At 36.8% G+C, this 18,155-nt stretch overlaps 1 protein-coding gene across 4 annotated transcripts in view; it reads left to right on the top strand.

The window, feature by feature from the left end:
* The window catches only part of VPS13C (vacuolar protein sorting 13 homolog C), a 188,236-nt gene that overhangs the window by 131,941 nt on the left and 38,140 nt on the right, over window positions 1-18,155 (top strand). For all 4 annotated transcript variants that reach the window (XM_032342736.1, XM_032342735.1, XM_032342739.1 and 1 more), the window contains 9 exons: window positions 541-701; window positions 1,672-1,793; window positions 2,290-2,584; window positions 3,863-4,252; window positions 5,765-5,869; window positions 13,180-13,344; window positions 15,090-15,218; window positions 15,596-15,729; window positions 17,229-17,355. In XM_032342736.1, the coding sequence (XP_032198627.1) occupies window positions 541-701; window positions 1,672-1,793; window positions 2,290-2,584; window positions 3,863-4,252; window positions 5,765-5,869; window positions 13,180-13,344; window positions 15,090-15,218; window positions 15,596-15,729; window positions 17,229-17,355 (1,628 nt within the window). The remainder of the gene's footprint in view (window positions 1-540; window positions 702-1,671; window positions 1,794-2,289; window positions 2,585-3,862; window positions 4,253-5,764; window positions 5,870-13,179; window positions 13,345-15,089; window positions 15,219-15,595; window positions 15,730-17,228; window positions 17,356-18,155) is intronic.

Below are 18,155 nucleotides of genomic sequence, written 5' to 3'. Positions count from 1 at the left end.
TCTAGGGTTAAGAGTCTGTTTCTTGTTTTTGTTTGTTTGTTTGTTTTTAAGATTTATTTATTTTGAGAGAGAGAGGGAGAGTGTGTGTGTACAGGAAAGGGGGAGCGGGGGGCGGGGGTAAGGAGGGGCAGAGATAGAGAGAGAGAGAATCCCAGGCCACCTCCCTGCTGAGGATGGAGCCTGAGCAGGGCTCAATCCCAGTTCTCCTGGCAGAGTGGAAATCAAGAGTCAGGTGCTTAACTGAGTCACCCAGCTGCCCGTTTCTTGGTTTTAATACAACTTAAAACCCCAAAAGAAACTCTTCTGGGTCAAAAAATTTTACAACTAGTTTCTTCTTCTTCTTCTTTTTTTTTAATTTTAGTTTCTTTAGTTTCCTTTCTTTGTTAGTTCCTATGTCTTAGAAAAGCATTTTGTGTAGTCATCAGTTTTGGTCATAAAGAAGAATGGTCTTGTCATTATTTTAAGTTACTGAAAAGTACTCTGTCTTAGAGAAATATAGGTAAATTACTTGGAATGCTTCTCACTTGTGCTCTGCCTTAGTACCTCATGGATATACAGAAGTTGCAAAAGTTCCTGTTGCCAAATCTGGCAGGCGACTGTATAATGTACGGAATCCCAATGCCAGTCATTCTGACTCAGTCTTGGTACAGATTGATGCAACCGAAGGGAGTAAAGTAATTACCCTTCGCTCTCCTCTGCAGGTAATGCATTAAAGTTAATTGTGTCCCTCCTAGTAAAATAAGAAGTATTTAATCATTTAGCTGGATATAGGAAAGTAGTAAGACATTAGGTCACTACTGATTATTGCAAAATAAATTATAGAACTGGCTGCTATTTCCAATCCAACTTGCTTTTATAATAGTCTTCATATTAAATGTCTGATTAAACAGTCTTGTTACTTGAAAGCTCATTTTTGTTGTGGTCTAGGTTTAAAATTAATGAAAGTTTTTGTCTATTTAAAGATTTAGAAATGGGAGTATTAATAATTTTAGCTGGTTGTCAAATAGGATAATGTTCCATTTCTTTGTATATCACTTGGGACAGTATTTTTCAAGTATGTGTGAAAGAATATTGGAATGATCTCCCCAGAAAAAAAATTTTAGTATCTTAATCTTTTCTACCTTTGAGGCTTTATCCATTTTTCTTTTGTGCATTATTACGGGTTCATTATATGGTCATCAAAAGAACATTTCTTTCTACTTAGAACATCAGATAAAAAATGAAAAGTTGCCATTTTTGGCAATTGTTAGCTCTCAGTTTGCTATTAGCTCTAGCCTGTATCCCATTATAGTTAAGAAAAGAGAGTTGTAGTACTTTTCCTCATATTTCCTTTGCTATCATTCCTGTTTTCAGATGGTGCCTTGAAAAAATCATGAAATGGGGAAAATATTATGGCTGAACTCTTCAAAATTAGTATATATTATACACGAACAATGAACACAGAGGATAGAGCATATGAATATACTAGAAATTTTAAACTGCCACTTAAACATCAAGTTTCTCATATGTAGTATTTAAATATCTCCAAATTTTTCAATTGTCCATAAAAATACCTTCTTTAATATTGGGTTTGAAACTTTTTAGATCTGAAAGTAACTGTGTGCAGCTCACATTTTTCTCTCAAGCATCTATATCTTTTTAAACAACTTGTATGTCTTTTTTATCTCACAGATTAAAAACCATTTCTCTATTGCATTCATCATCTATAAATCTGTTAAGAATGTTAAGCTATTGGAGCGCATTGGAGTAGTCAGACCTGAAGAGGAGTTCCATGTTCCTTTAGACTCATATAGGTACATACTTCTTTGAATATACTAAGTTTTAAAAGGTTCATAATACATATTTTTAATTCTATGAATTGGGATCTATGTTCTAGAAAAAATAACCTTATATTTTCATTATCTAAAGATATGTAAAAACCAGTTTTAAGACATATATAATAGATTTACTCAATCATTGAATTTACCAGATGAAAATTTCTTATTGTATATTCAGTGTTTTAGAATTTTCTGAAATCTGTCTTTATGAGATTGCCTTTATATTTGAAATGACTATTTTTTCTGACTGGTGATTGTTTGTGGATATTTTTTTCCCCAGAAAGTTCCTCCTGGGTTAGCTATATGACTTTGGGCAAGTTTCTTAACCTTTCATAGCCTTATTTTTCTCATCTGTAAAAATTGGAATCGTAGTACTTACTTATAAGTGTTACCAAGAAGATTTAATGCGATTTTCTTTCCTTAAGTTTTTGATTAAAAACTTTTATCCCCACTCTGTCTTCTCTTCCCTTAGGTGTCAGTTATTTATTCAGCCTGCTGGTATCTTAGAGAATCAGTACAAAGAATCCACTACTTATATTTCTTGGAAGGAAGAACTTCACAGGAGCAGGGAAGTCAGATGCATGCTGCAGTGTCCATCAGTCGAAGTCAACTTCTTACCTCTCATTGTCAATACAGTTGCTCTGCCTGATGAATTAAGCTATATATGTACCCATGAGGAAGACTGGGATCCAGCTTATATTATTCATCTTTATCCTACCCTCACTTTGCGGAACCTTCTCCCATATTCTCTAAGATACTTACTTGAAGTATGTCTCTTGTATTTTGTTTGACCTTTATTATTGCAGAGTGAATTCTAGTTTTTTTTTTACTGTGTTTTTAGTTGAGTATTTTCCATAGTGTACTTGTAATGCTTTAATATTAATAACAGCAAAAACTGATACAGCATTTAGTATATGACAGTCACTGTGCCATGTGCTGCTTTACATGTATTAACACATTTAATCCTTGCAATAACCTTCTGAAGTAGTAGGTACTATTATTAGGCCCATTTTACAGATGAAGAAACTGAGTCACAGAGGGATTAAGTGACAGGCCTGAGAACCCACAACTAGTAAGTTGTAGACCAGGATTTGAACCTAGGCAATTTGACTCTTTTGCTCCCTTCCACTGAACTCTGCTGCATGTGCTATGAGTTAAAAACCATAATAATCTCTATTAATTAAGTAAAATTCCATTAGCTAAGAGATAGAAAAAAGCCAATGGGGAAATACTTCATCTTACTTTATTCTAAAGTTAATTTTAAAGTTTTTATTTTTAGGTTAATAGTATGATTATTTGGTCCAGGTTTCTGTTGAACTTAAAATAATTAGTCTGACTAAGAAATAATGGGGAATATTTCTTAGTATTGATGTATGATAAATATTTTTATATTCTTATGCCACAACATTTTAGAATACAAAAGTCTGGAAGTGTTGGAACCTAAATTATGTCTTTTCTTTATCTAACAATGAGTCATCCCTGAGATGCAAAGACGAAAATGAATTAAATGAACTAAATGGTACTTATTCAAGAGAAGCTTTCGAAAAGAAAGCCTGCTTTATTATGTGGCTATTATTCATTTTAAAAATAATTCTGCCTTACTTAGATAGCTTGTCAGAATAGTTTGATATCTCTTTCCTTCTTCTTTTTATGTAAGAATCACCAGGCATAGTGTGTGAAGAGCAGATGAAGCTGAAGCCGAGACAGTTGAAAGGCTCATTTAATAACACAGACAACAGCCAGCACTCCTGAATCCATTCTTTGATTTTTGGCATAGATCTGACATTTTTTTTGAAAACTTATGGCCGTTGGCCTACTGGTGACCAAAAGACAGTTTCTGCCTTTGGCCATGTTACAGTCTTTTCTTTTTAGTTATTAGTGGTTATTGGATATTCATAATCTGTAAACATGGTACTTTGTTGAAGGCTTGTCAGTTAATCTGAATCTGGTAGGTTGTTAGCACTTGTATAAAATATGGATATTGCTATTGCAGAGGTTTTTAAAAAATCACTAAGCAAATTTAGTTTTTGTTTGTTTGCTTTTAGGGAACAGCGGAAACTCATGAGCTAGCAGAAGGCAGTGCCGCAGATGTTCTACATTCAAAAATCAGTGGAGAAATAATGGAATTAGTTCTGATAAAATATCAGGGCAGAAACTGGAACGGACATTTCCGTATATGTGATACTCTTCCCGAATTCTTTCTTGTGTGTTTTTCCTCTGACTCCGCAGAAATGATGTCAATTGACTTGTCAGTACATGTCAAACGAATTGGCAGCCGGATGGTGCTATCTGTCTTTAGTCCCTACTGGCTAATCAACAAGACTTCTCGGGTTCTCCAGTATTGTTCAGAAGACATTCATGTGAAACATCCAGCTGATTTCAGGGATATTATTTTATTCTCTTTCAAGAAGAAGAACATTTTTAGTAAAAATAAGGTATGTTTTGGTTGATATACCAATTTAAAATTGATAAATTCCTAATCTAGGAACTCATGAGTCATTAGCCTTCTTTAAATCCATGCTTACCAGTTTGCTAAATGGCACTGGTATGAAGTAGGTCCAAGTAGGTCCATTTTTATTATAAAATAAAATTTATTTTATAATAAAAAATATATTTTATGATATAAAATATATTTTATAAATAAAAATATTTATTATACATCAATGCAACTTTTCAGGAATACATAATCTAGTGGGTTGTTAGGACTAGCAAGAGTTTCTCAAAGCTGAATTGTCCCTTTCTCCATGGCCTTTAGAATTACTTCGGTTCTTTTAGTAGTGTCAGGTAGAAAGCTTGATTTTATGTATTTTAGAGCTTTAAGAATTTCAGTGATGAAATAGCATTTCAGAAGGTAGCAGAGTTGATTTGGCTTGTATTAACTGAGCCCACCTAGGTATGAAGCACTAAGCCAGGCCTCCAAGAGGGAACCTATTGCCTAAGCCTTGTCTTTTGTGGTCTGGTCCCTTTTTTCCTTTGTAGATTCCTATCTTGGAATTGCTTAACACACACTGTCCCAATTTACTGCTAGGCCTCTGTCTGTGCTGCATCCTCTGCTAGAATGCCTCTTCCCCCATGTTTTCCCTGTCTGCCATATCTTTTCTGGTTACCTGCTGTTCATCCTTTGACTATCATTGTGCTCAGGCATGACATGTGTGAAGGGATTTCAAGCTGTCTAAAGTGGAGCTAGATATTGCATCCATGTCCTCTTAGAGCAGTGGTTCTCAAATATCCGTTTGCATTAGAATCACCTAGAGGGCTTTTCAAACATATTTCTGGGTTGTACCTCTATTTCAGTCAGTAGGTCTGGGTAGATGGAGGAGCACACTTAGATCTCTTCTATAAAACTTTATCTAGATCTCATAGCTAGAAGTAAACTTTTTACCTTCTCACCTTCATAGCATTTTGTACCACTTGTGTAGCCATTAGTCACACTGAGTCTTGCATCATAATTACTAGTAGTGTTTTCCATCTCCCTGTTTAGTTGGAGCTCATTAAAGACAGGAGTGGTGTCCTGTTGTCTTCCATTCTGCTGATCATGATGCTTTTCATTTAACATTTGCTGAATAATGTTAAAGGCATCAATTCTCTGTGTTTTAGAACTTTAAGAATTTGTTAGCTCAATATCTTAAGTGTAACACTGGAAAATACCAGTTTACATTATGGTGGTTTTTTGTGTTTTTTTTAAACAACAGAGGATCTCATTGGTATACATCTTTAAATTCACTAAACTCATTGCACAGGTGAATGGAAAGATTGGAACTCTGGTTTTATTTTATTGGCTTCTAGAATATCTGTGGTTCTGTGACCCATTGGCCATATGGCTTTGATTATTTTTTTGTGTCCCATGATACTAAATAAATTTCTAGTGATCTAACAACTTTCCCTCAAATAAAATATTAATGTAGTCTTTTAGGTTTCTTATATGATGGTTGTGTGTTCTGGTGTAGGTACAACTGAAAATTTCAACTAGTGCCTGGTCCAGTGGATTTTCATTGGATACAGTGGGAAGTTATGGGTGTGTGAAGTGTCCTGCCAACAATATGGAGTACCTGGTAAGATTCTGCTTGCTTATTTACCTCTGATTTCATTCACATTTTCTTTGTTTCACTAAACTAGCTAGATCTAAGGGGTTCAGAAATTTGAGTTCAAAGTATCGTGTAAAGGACTGTTATATCTATAATTTTCTCTGGCCACTGGTATGAGGATAAAACCTGAATTTATAAAAGTTTAAGACAGTAAGTGGAATCCTCATTCCATATTATTCTCTGCCAAATGTTTCTTAAATATTAAATTTGATTGTGAAAATTTAAATAATCTGATGCCAGTGGACCTGTTTTATTGCCACTTTGAAATTTTCATATTAGTTCATTAACAGAGATAATAAAGCAGCGGAACTGAGCCTCTTCACTAATTATAAAAGAATTTATGTTTGAAATGTTAAAAAATAAAGAATATAAATAAAATAAATATTATGTCATCATTAGTTAGATTACCTCTTGGTGTTTCTTGAATTGATTTCTGAGGGAATCAAATTAAGGAACCAAAAATTTTTTTTAGTGAAAAAGATAAGCAGTAGTTGAATATGGCTTATATTTGTTACTTTATTTTAACAAGTATTATTTTAAAATATCTTAAGAAATTCATGTATGAATGGGGTATATGTATGTACATATCAAAGAAACTGTATAGAGAGGAGTCAAGATGGCGGAGAAGTAACAGGTTGAGACTATTTCAGCTAGCAGGAGATCAGCTAGATAGCTTATCTAAAGACTGCAAACACCTACAAATCCATTGGCAGATCAAAGAGAAGAAGAACAACAATTCTGGAAACAGAAAACCACTTTCTAAAAGGTAGGACTGGCGGAGACGTGAATCCAAAGCGACGGGAAGATAGACCCCGGGGGGAGGGGCTGGCTCCCGGCAAGCGGCGGAGCAACGGAGCACAAAATCGGGACTTTTAGAAGTCTGTTCCGGGACCCCTGGGTGGCTCAGTTGGTTAAGCAGCTGCCTTCGGCTCAGGTCATGATCCCAGCGTCCTGGGATCGAGTCCCGCATCGGGCTCCTTGCTCCGCGGGGAGCCTGCTTCTCCCTCTGACTCTGCCTTCCACTCTGTCTGCCTGTGCTCGCTCTCGCTCGCTCTCTCTCTCTGACAAAAAAAAAAAAAAAAAAAAAAAAAAAAAAAAACCTTTAAAAGTCTGTTCCACTGAGGGACATCGCTCCAGAGGCTAAACCGGGGCGAAGCCCACGCGGGGTCAGTGTGGCCTCAGGTCCCGCAGGGTCACAGAAGGATCAGGGGTGTCTGAGTGTCGCAGAGCTTGCGGGTATTGGAACGGGAAAGCCGGCTACAGAGACAGAGCCGACAGTAAGCTCACAGCTCGGTGTTACCTTGAACCGGTCGCAGGCTCGGTGAGCTCGGAGCGCGGCCGGAGGTCAGGCAGACGGGAGTGACTGGGCGCTGTTCTCTGAGGGCGCACTGAGGAGTGGGGCCCCGGGCTCTCGGCTCCTCCGGGCCGGAGACCAGGAGGCCGCCATTTATATTCCCGTCCTCCGGAACTCTATGGAAAGCGCTCAGGGAACAAAAGCTCCTGAAAGAAAACCCGAGCGGATTACTCATCCCAGCCCCTGGTAAGGGCGGTGCAATTCCGCCTGGGGCAAAGACACTTGAGAATCACTACAACAGGCCCCTCCCCCAGAAGATCATCAAGAAATCCAGCCGAGACCAAGTTCACCTACCAAGGAGTGCGGTTTCAATACCAAGGAGAGCAGCAGAATTCCAGAGGAGGAGAAAGCAAAGCACAGAACTCATGGCTATCTCCCTGTGATTTTTTTTTTAGTCTTGCAGTTAATTTAATTTTTTTCTTTTTCATTTTTTTTTCTTTTTTCTTGTCTTCGGGTAAAATTTTTTTTTTTTAATTTTTACCCTTTTCTTTTTTAACGTTTTTAAACTAGTTTATCTAATATATATATTTTTTCTTTTTTATATTTTTCTTTATTCGTTTTCTTTTTTTTAAATTCTTTTCTTTTCTTTTTTTTTTTTTCTCTTTTTTTCTCTTTCTTCCTTTTTGAACCTCTTTTTATCCCCTTTCTCCCCCCTCACGATTTGGGATCTCTTCTGATTTGGTTAAAGCATATTTTCCTGGGGTTGTTGCCACCCTTTTAGTATTTTACTTGCTCCTTCATATACCCTTATCTGGACAAAATGACAAGATGGAAAAATTCACCACAAAAAAAGGAACAAGAGGCAGTACCGAAGGCTAGGGACCTAATCAATACAGATATTGGTAATATGTCAGATCTAGAGTTCAGAATGACAATTCTCAAGGTTCTAGCCGGGCTCGAAAAAGGCATGGAAGATATTAGAGAAACCCTCTCGGGAGATATAAAAGCCCTTTCTGGAGAAATAAAAGAACTAAAATCGAACCAAGTTGAAATCAAAAAAGCTATTAATGAGGTGCAATAAAAAATGGAGGCTCTCACTGCTAGGATAAATGAGGCAGAAGAAAGAATTAGTGATATAGAAGACCAAATGACAGAGAATAAAGAAGCTGAGCAAAAGAGGGACAAACAGCTACTGGACCACGAGGGGAGAATTCGAGAGATAAGTGACACCATAAGACGAAACAACATTAGAATAATTGGGATTCCAGAAGAAGAAGAAAGAGAGAGGGGAGCAGAAGGTATACTGGAGAGAATTATTGGGGAGAATTTCCCCAATATGGCAAAGGGAACGAGCATCAAAATTCAGGAGGTTCAGAGAACGCCCCTCAAAATCAATAAGAATAGGCCCACACCCCGTCACCTAATAGTAAAATTCACAAGTCTCAGTGACAAAGAGAAAATCCTGAAAGCAGCCCGGGAAAAGAAGTCTGTAACATACAATGGTAAAAATATTAGATTGGCAGCTGACTTATCCACAGAGACCTGGCAGGCCAGAAAGAGCTGGCATGATATTTTCAGAGCACTAAATGAGAAAAACATGCAGCCAAGAATACTATATCCAGCTAGGCTATCATTGAAAATAGAAGGAGAGATTAAAAGCTTCCAGGACAAACAAAAACTGAAAGAATTTGCAAACACCAAACCAGCTCTACAGGAAATATTGAAAGGGGTCCTCTAAGCAAAGAGAGAGCCTACAAGTGGTAGATCAGAAAGGAACAGAGACCATATACAGTAACAGTCACCTTACAGGCAATACAATGGCACTAAATTCATATCTCTCAATAGTTACCCTGAATGTTAATGGGCTAAATGCCCCTGTCAAAAGACACTGGGTATCAGAATGGATAAAAAAGCAAAACCCATCTATATGTTGCCTCCAAGAAACTCATTTTAAGCCCGAAGACACCTCCAGATTTAAAGTGAGGGGGTGGAAAAGAATTTACCATGCTAATGGACATCAGAAGAAAGCAGGAGTGGCAATCCTTATATCAGATCAATTAGATTTTAAGCCAAAGACTATAATAAGAGATGAGGAAGGACACTATATCATACTCAAAGGGTCTGTCCAACAAGAAGACTTAACAGTTTTAAATATCTATGCCCCCAATGTGGGAGCAGCCAACTATATAAACCAATTAATAACAAAATCAAAGAAACACATCAACAATAATACAATAATAGTAGGGGACTTTAACACTCCCCTCACTGAAATGGACAGATCATCCAAGCAAAAGATCAGCAAGGAAATAAAGGCTTTAAACGACACAGTGGACCAGATGGACATCACAGATATATTCAAAACATTTCATCCCAAAGCAACAGAATACACATTCTTCTCTAGTGCACATGGAACATTCTCCAGAATAGATGACATCCTCGGTCCTAAATCAGGACTCAATCGGTATCAAAAGATTGGGATCATTCCCTGCATATTTTCAGACCACAATGCTCTAAAGCTAGAACTCAACCACAAAAGGAAGTTTGGAAAGAACCCAAATACATGGAGACTAAACAGCATCCTTCTAAAGAATGAATGGGTCAACCGGGAAATTAAAGAAGAATTGAAAAAAATCATGGAAACAAATGATAATGAAAATACAACGGTTCAAAATCTGTGGGACACAACAAAGGCAGTCCTGAGAGGAAAATATATAGCAGTACAAGCCTTTCTCAAGAAACAAGAAAGGTCTCAGGTACACAACCTAACCCTACACCTAAAGGAGCTGGAGAAAGAACAAGAAAGAAACCCTAAGCCCAGCAGGAGAAGAGAAATCATAAAGATCAGAGAAGAAATCAATGAAATAGAAACCAAAAAAACAATAAAACAAATCAAAGAAACTAGGAGCTGGTTCTTTGAAAGAATTAATAAAATTGATAACCCCCTGGCCCGACTTATCAAAAAGAAAAGAGAAAGGACCCAAATAAATAAAATCATGAATGAAAGAGGAGAGATCACAACTAACACCAAAGAAATATAAACTATTATAAGAACATACTATGAGCAACTCTACGCCAACAAATTTGACAATCTGGAAGAAATGGATGCATTCCTAGAAACATATAAACTACCACAACTGAACCAGGAAGAAATAGAAAGCCTGAACAGACCCATAACCAGTAAGGAGATTGAAACAGTCATTAAAAATCTCCAAACAAACAAAAGCCCAGGGCCAGACGGCTTCCCTGGGGAATTCTACCAAACATTTAAAGAAGAACTAATTCCTTTTCTCCTGAAACTGTTCCAAAAAATAGAAATGGAAGGAAAACTTCCAAACTCATTTTATGAGGCCAGCATCACTTTGATCCCAAAACCAGACAAGGATCCCATCAAAAAAGAGAGCTATAGACCAATATCCTTGATGAACACAGATGCGAAAATACTCAACAAAATACTAGCCAATAGGATTCAACAGTACATTAAAAGGATTATTCACCACGACCAAGTGGGATTTATTCCAGGGCTGCAAGGTTGGTTCAACATCCGCAAATCAGTCAATGTGATACAACACATCAATAAAAGAAAGAACAAGAACCATATGATACTCTCAATAGATGCTGAAAAAGCATTTGACAAAGTACAGCATCCCTTCCTGATCAAAACTCTTCAAAGTGTAGGGATAGAGGGCACATACCTCAATATCATCAAAGCCATCTATGAAAAACCCACCGCAAATATCATTCTCAATGGAGAAAAACTGAAAGCTTTTCCGCTAAGGTCAGGAACACGGCAGGGATGTCCATTATCACCACTGCTATTCAACATAGTACTAGAGGTCCTAGCCTCAGCAGTCAGACAACAAAAGGAAATTAAAGGCATCCAAATCGGCAAAGAAGAAGTCAAATTATCACTCTTCGCAGATGATATGATACTATATGTGGAAAACCCAAAAGACTCCACTCCCAAACTGCTAGAACTTATACAGGAATTCAGTAAAGTGTCAGGATATAAAATCAATGCACAGAAATCAGTTGCATTTCTCTACACCAACAGCAAGACAGAAGAAAGAGAAATTAAGGAGTCAATCCCATTTACAATTGCACCCAAAACCATAAGATACCTAGGAATAAACCTAACCAAAGAGGCACAGAATCTATACTCAGAAAACTATAAAGTACTCATGAAAGAAATTGAGGAAGACACAAAGAAATAGAAAAATGTTCCATGCTCCTGGATTGGAAGAATAAATATTGTGAAAATGTCTATGCTACCTAAAGCAATCTACACATTTAATGCAATTCCTATCAAAGTACCATCCATCTTTTTCAAAGAAATGGAACAAATAATTCTAAAATTTATATGGAACCAGAAAAGACCTCGAATAGCCAAAGGAATATTGAAAAAGAAAGCCAACGTTGGTGGCATCACAATTCCGGACTTCAAGCTCTATTACAAAGCTGTCATCATCAAGACAGCATGGTACTGGCACAAAAACAGACACATAGATCAATGGAACAGAATAGAGAGCCCAGAAATAGACCCTCAACTCTATGGTCAACTAATCTTCGACAAAGCAGGAAAGAATGTCCAATGGAAAAAAGACAGCCTCTTCAATAAATGGTGCTGGGAAAATTGGACAGCCACATGCAGAAAAATGAAATTGGACCATTTCCTTACACCACACACAAAAATAGACTCAAAATGGATGAAGGACCTCAATGTGCGAAAGGAATCCATCAAAATCCTTGAGGAGAACACAGGCAGCAACCTCTTCGACCTCAGCCGCAGCAACATCTTCCTAGGAACATCGCCATAGGCAAGGGAAGCAAGGGCAAAAATGAACTATTGGGATTTCATCAAGATCAAAAGCTTTTGCACAGCAAAGGAAACAGTTAATAAAATCAAAAGACAACTGACAGAATGGGAGAAGATATTTGCAAACGACATATCAGATAAAGGACTAGTGTCCAAAATCTATAAAGATCTTAGCAAACTCAATACCCAAAGAACAAATAATCCAATCAAGAAATGGGCAGAGGACATGAACAGATATTTCTGCCAAAAAGACATCCAGATGGCCAACAGACACATGAAAAAGTGCTCCATATCACTGGGCATCAGGGAAATACAAATCAAAACCACAATGAGATATCACCTCACACTAGTCAGAATGGCTAAAATCAACAAGTCAGGAAATGACAGATGCTGGCGAGGTTGCGGAGAAAGGGGAACCCTCCTACACTGTTGGTAGGAATGCAAGCTGGTGCAGCCACTCTGGAAAACAGCATGGAGGTTCCTCAAAATGTTGAAAATAGAACTGCCCTATGACCCAGCAATTGCACTACTGGGTATTTACCCTAAAGATACAAACGTAGTGATCCAAAGGGGCACGTGCACCCGAATGTTTATAGCAGCAATGTCCACAATAGCCAAACTATGGAAAGAACCTAGATGTCCATCAACAGATGAATGGATCAAGAAGATGTGGTATATATACACAATGGAATACTATGCAGCCATCAAAAGAAATGAAATCTTGCCATTTGCGACAACATGGATGGAACTAGAGCGTATCATGCTTAGCGAAATAAGTCAAGCGGAGAAAGACAACTATCATATGATCTCCCTGATATGAGGAAGTGGTGATGCAACATGGGGGCTTAAGTGGGTAGAAGAAGAATCAATGAAATAAGATGGAATTGGGAGGGAGACAAACCATAAGTGACTCTTAATCTCACAAAACAAACTGAGGGTTGCTGGGGGGAGGGAGGTTGGGAGAAGGGGGTGGGATTATGGACATTGGGGAGGGTATGTGCTTTGGTGAGTGCTGTGAAGTGTGTAAACCTGGTGATTCACAGACCTGTACCCCTGGGGATAAAAATATATGTTTATAAGAAATAAAAAATTAAAATAGCCCAAAAGAAAAAAAAAAAGAAACTGTATAAAGTACGGAGAAATTATACACTTGTTTTTTTCCTCATACAGGTTGGTGTTAGCATCAAAATGAGCAGTTTTAATCTTACACGAATAGTTACTCTGACTCCCTTTTGCACCATGGCAAACAAGTCATCATTTGAACTAGAAGTTGGTGAAATTGCAGCAGATGGCTCAATGCCCACTAATAAGTGGAACTATATTGCTTCTTCAGAGGTAAAATTTTCTTTTACTACAACTGGCTCCTAAAATGTATGAATAAATATGGCCATATAAATAAGAATCACATATTCTTCTTTGTTATACTCATTTTGCTATCATATTTTTGTATTAAAATATGATAGAAAACCTTGGCTTTGCTTTTGCACTGTAAACACATGTTTAAAAAAGAAGAAAAGTACTGGTAATATTTATCAGCAGCCAGTCTAGAAGGCTAACACCCAGTCTTTAGTTTTTCCTATATGTATAGAACGTATGGTTGTGTATTGTGAAATGAAGATAAGGATAATGTACTATGAATTATCTCAGTAGTCAGGATAATGTCTCTGCATTCAAGAAGCATGTAATCTCGCTGGAGGGCTTAAGACGCATATAAATTAATACATGGAAGAAAATACATGCAAAGTTATAGGTGGTTTTAGAATTTCTGAATAGATTATCTGAAAGTTTCCTTGAAAATTTCCTAAAATCAACCCCCTCACTTTACTGAGAAGGAAATTGAATCTCATACTTCCCTAAAGTCAGTACAGTCATTGGAAGTCACCATTATTGTGGCCAAGATTAAAAAGGGAGTGTTTCATAGAAGAGATGGCATTTGAGCTAAACACTGCAGGTTCAATAAGATTTTAGGAGTGAAGAGAGTGAGGGGAAGAGGATAGGTGCAAAGATGAGCGTTCCTCCTTGAATTTGCCTGCGTTTTCAACCAAACCAGCTGAGCTTAAAGAACCATTCTTCTGTATACCTCAAAAACAAAATTGTGTGTGTGTGCGTGTGTGTGTGTGTGTGTGCGCGTGTGTGTGTGTGTGTGTGTATAAACTTAGCAAGAGATTAAGAGGAATGATTCCAGTTATATAAATTTCGAGCTCTGAGAGGCATGGACTTTCCAAGGCACTTAGAATGATCTCTGTTGACTCTTAATCTCAGGAAACAAACTGAAGGTTGCTGGGGGGTCATGGGGGAGGGATAGAGTGACAGGGTTATGGACACTGGGGAGGTTATGTGCTATGGTGAGTGCTGTGAATTGTGTGAGACTGATGAGTCACAGACCTGTACCCCTGAAACAAATAATATATTATGTGTTAAATAAAAAGATCTCTCAAACATATACATGCTCATTATCATTGATGTGGGTTTGATAATAGTAACATTTTCATTCAGAGATAGGATTTACCTAGTATTGTATAACAGAGGGACATTTTGTATTTTATTAGGAAGTAAAACCTCAGTTTTACAGATAAGGCTCAGAGAGGTATATGCTTTGATTAAAATCAAACGGTTAGGAAGGTAATTTTAGGACTTCCAGCAAGGTCTGTACTATTCTCTTCTCTGCCTTCAATTGTCTTTCTAGTTTTTCTAGGCTAAGATAACACTGAAAGAATTCATAGTGCATTATGGAATTATAATGGGATATGCACAAAAGCAGATGTTTTAAGATTATAGGTTTTAAGTATTCAGGACATTTGAGGCATTCTTAATCAGTAAGCTCTTTAGTTTCTCATATTACAGTTATTCCGTAAGTGCATACAAACTAATAGATCTGTGTTCTTCTGATGGAGTTTCTTTGGTTTCATAAATAGGCCTTGTGTTATTAATAATCTTAACATGAGATGTGGAGGAAATATTTTAAGAAACTTAGTAATAATTGTATCATGATCAGATTTAGAATTGAAAACTTAATTAGCCATTGTCTTACTGATACCCCAATATTGTTTTAAGACTTATATTAACTTTTACTTTTTCAGTGCCTTCCCTTTTGGCCCGAAAATTTGTCAGGCAAACTTTGTGTGAGAGTGGTGGGCCATGAAGGATCCTCCAAACCATTTTTTTATAACCGACAGGATAATGGCACTTTACTGAGCTTAGAAGAGCTGGTATGTTTTCATGGTTTTTAATTTAATTTAATTTAGTTTAATTTCTTATTATGATTTCATGTTTTAAAATGTAATGTCTTCAGTTTTAAAAATCCGCTTTAAAATATTTTATTAAAACATGCTATAAAATCTACTACTAATTGAATTTAAATTAAAAAAAATTCAACTGGAAAAAAAATCTACCAGTAATCATTTGAAGGTGCTAATATATATATTTGTACGGTGCTATGCATGTATTTGTAAGAGATCAGAGCCAGTGTGCTTTTCAGTAACAACTTAAGAAAACAGACTTTTTGTGTCTACATAACTGATTGAAATTCCAAATGTCCCTGCAAGTGAAGCCAATGCCTCAAACAGATTTTTTTTTTCTGCAATAGAATGGGGGTATCTTGGTGGATGTAAACACTGCTGAACACTCAACTGTCATAACCTTTTCTGATTACCACGAGGGATCTGCACCTGCCCTAGTAATAAACCACACATCACAGGATGTCCTCACATACAAACAGAGGTATGAAAAACAAGGTGCATGGGAAATCTCATTTGCTTTTTACTGGCCCACAGTCCTTTCTATGTGTTTTTCTTTGAGGTCCCATAGAAAGGCCCACAGTCCTTTCTATGGGAAATGTGTTTCCCATTTCATGTGTTTTCTGGTTTTAGTATGGTAACACGGAACACATGCTGTTTATTTTAATACCCTCAGCAGGTTTTGGGACAGTTTTCTATATTCCAGTACATTAATATTCCTGAAGCAAAACTTATAAATATTCATATGAAGTGGGATAAGTCAAAACTATTAACCATCTCACAGCAGTTCAGATTAGGTTTTTTTAGCCAAATGTTTGATACCAAACTAATAGAAAAATTTTTGGACTTTTGGAGCTTTTAAAATTTCAGAATTGGAACTGTGAACCTGTTTAGCTGTTGAAGCATTATCATTCTTTCGTAAGTTGCAAATGTTCCGTGAACCTCTCCCTATAAATCTTTATCAAGCTGTTTCTGCCTCCCCGTCCCCTGCCTTAGGAGAGGCAGTAGAAGATTCAGTGAGAGGACAATGAATAGGTAGTGGTGTTGAATATAAATATGGAATGATAGGAATTTTGTTGTTCTTGCTTGTGCTGTCATTTGACTTGGATGATACCGTTTAAGGACATAACAGTTTTAAACCCTTAAAATACATACTACATATTTGCCAAGAATTACTATTATCAATCTGCAAGGCATTATTTTATATAAGTGTAAAATCTTATATATACCTACGGTTATTTTTACATACAGAATTTTTTTTATGTAAAATAATGCCTTGTAGATTTACCTGTTCTTAATTCTCCTGACTGGAATCCACTCGGAGATTTAAAATTAGAGAATGGGATTGAAACCTAATTGGGTTCCTTTTGTTATTGTTGTTCCCTGGAAAGTTTTTTGTAATATAAACTAATACTTCTTAAACTTTAATTATTTGAAACTCCCAGAAATCTTGTTAAAATGCAGGTTCTGATTGAGTAGGTTTTAGGCAAGGCCCAGGATTTTGTGCTTCCAGCAAGCTTCAGGTAAGACTGCTGTTTCTCCATAGATCACAGTTTGAGTAGCAACAGTGTGGACCTAATTTTTTATTTTCTCCAAGACTCATGTTTCTTATCTATTGCATTTGATTCATAAACTTAAATTTAAGCACTGAGTGCTTAAAGTTCTACTGTGCTAAAGGATTTATTGTTTATAGCTTTTTCTGCAGGTGAGCCCTGATGTGCCAATTTGTTTACTTTAATAGATTCCATGGCCTGCATCAGTCTGGAGCACACTGCAACTTCAGAAAGGCAATATTCCCATCCCTCAAGCTTTAAGCTGTTAGTTTATTGGACATTTTAGGGTACTTATTTTTAGGCAGAGTTCCGTTTAGTAAAAAAGGCAATTTTTGAAGATTTTTGTGCCAGTCCACTCCTCTGTAAACCACAGGTCTCGGTTACTGAGGGCCTGGCTGCTTTCATCTTTCCTCTGGTGGTTGTGTTTCAGTGGGTCACAGGAGGAGGTGCACTTGGTGCCAGGAGAAGCTCGACTTTTTGCCTGGGCAGATCCTACTGGTACCAGAAAACTTACCTGGACATACGCAGCAAATACCGGAGAACACAGTCTGTTAAAGGTATCATGTGATGTGAATGAGTACTGTAAGAGGGGCCTGGTGGCGAAGGAAGCAGACAGGCCAGCTTCTCACCATCATGTTTGTCCTTATTCAACTAAAAATGAATTGGAAGTATTTTCAAAATAGGTTGGTTTTGGAGTTTAGATTGCAAGTAGTTCATATCAGTATTTTAGATTAGTCAAAATAATTTCTTTACAGTTTAAAAAACAGGCCTGCTTTATCATGTCCGAGTAAAGACCAGTGAAGTATCTTTTTATATATACCTTTTTTTTTTTAAAGAAAGGAATTTTAAAGCTAAGTAAAAACAACTTTATTTTGAACATATGCATGCCACTGTTGGCTGTGAGGTTTTTAGGCATATTTTCCCAATGAAGACCATATATTTTAATTAAAGGAATTGGATAGTATGCAAATTAACCCACAGAAGCAATTTAATGTAATAATTTATTAAAATAATATTTAGGTAGCTAATTTAATCAAGTATGTTATTCTTAGACTCTTAAACTTTGGGAAGGTCTTAAGGATTCACCTACCAGCCTTTCTCTAGTGTAGGAATTGCTCCTATGTTAGTAATATAGATCTTTTGTTTCTATAGAAATATATTCTGTTATGAAAAGTTCATACAGTGTGTCCTGTTCTGCTGTCTGATAATGCCAGTTGTTAAAAAAAACTTTATTGACTTTTGCTTTAAAAAGTCAATAGTGGCTGAATTATCCTGTCCTCTATTCCCTCTGAAATACCCATAAAAGAGACTTAACCCACTTTTAAAAATCAAATAATTCCTCTGTTACGAGATTCTT

The sequence above is a fragment of the Mustela erminea genome, chromosome 5, assembly GCF_009829155.1.
Source record: "Mustela erminea isolate mMusErm1 chromosome 5, mMusErm1.Pri, whole genome shotgun sequence".
NCBI lineage: Eukaryota > Metazoa > Chordata > Mammalia > Carnivora > Mustelidae > Mustela > Mustela erminea.
This window is presented reverse-complemented; position numbering and strand designations above follow the sequence as displayed.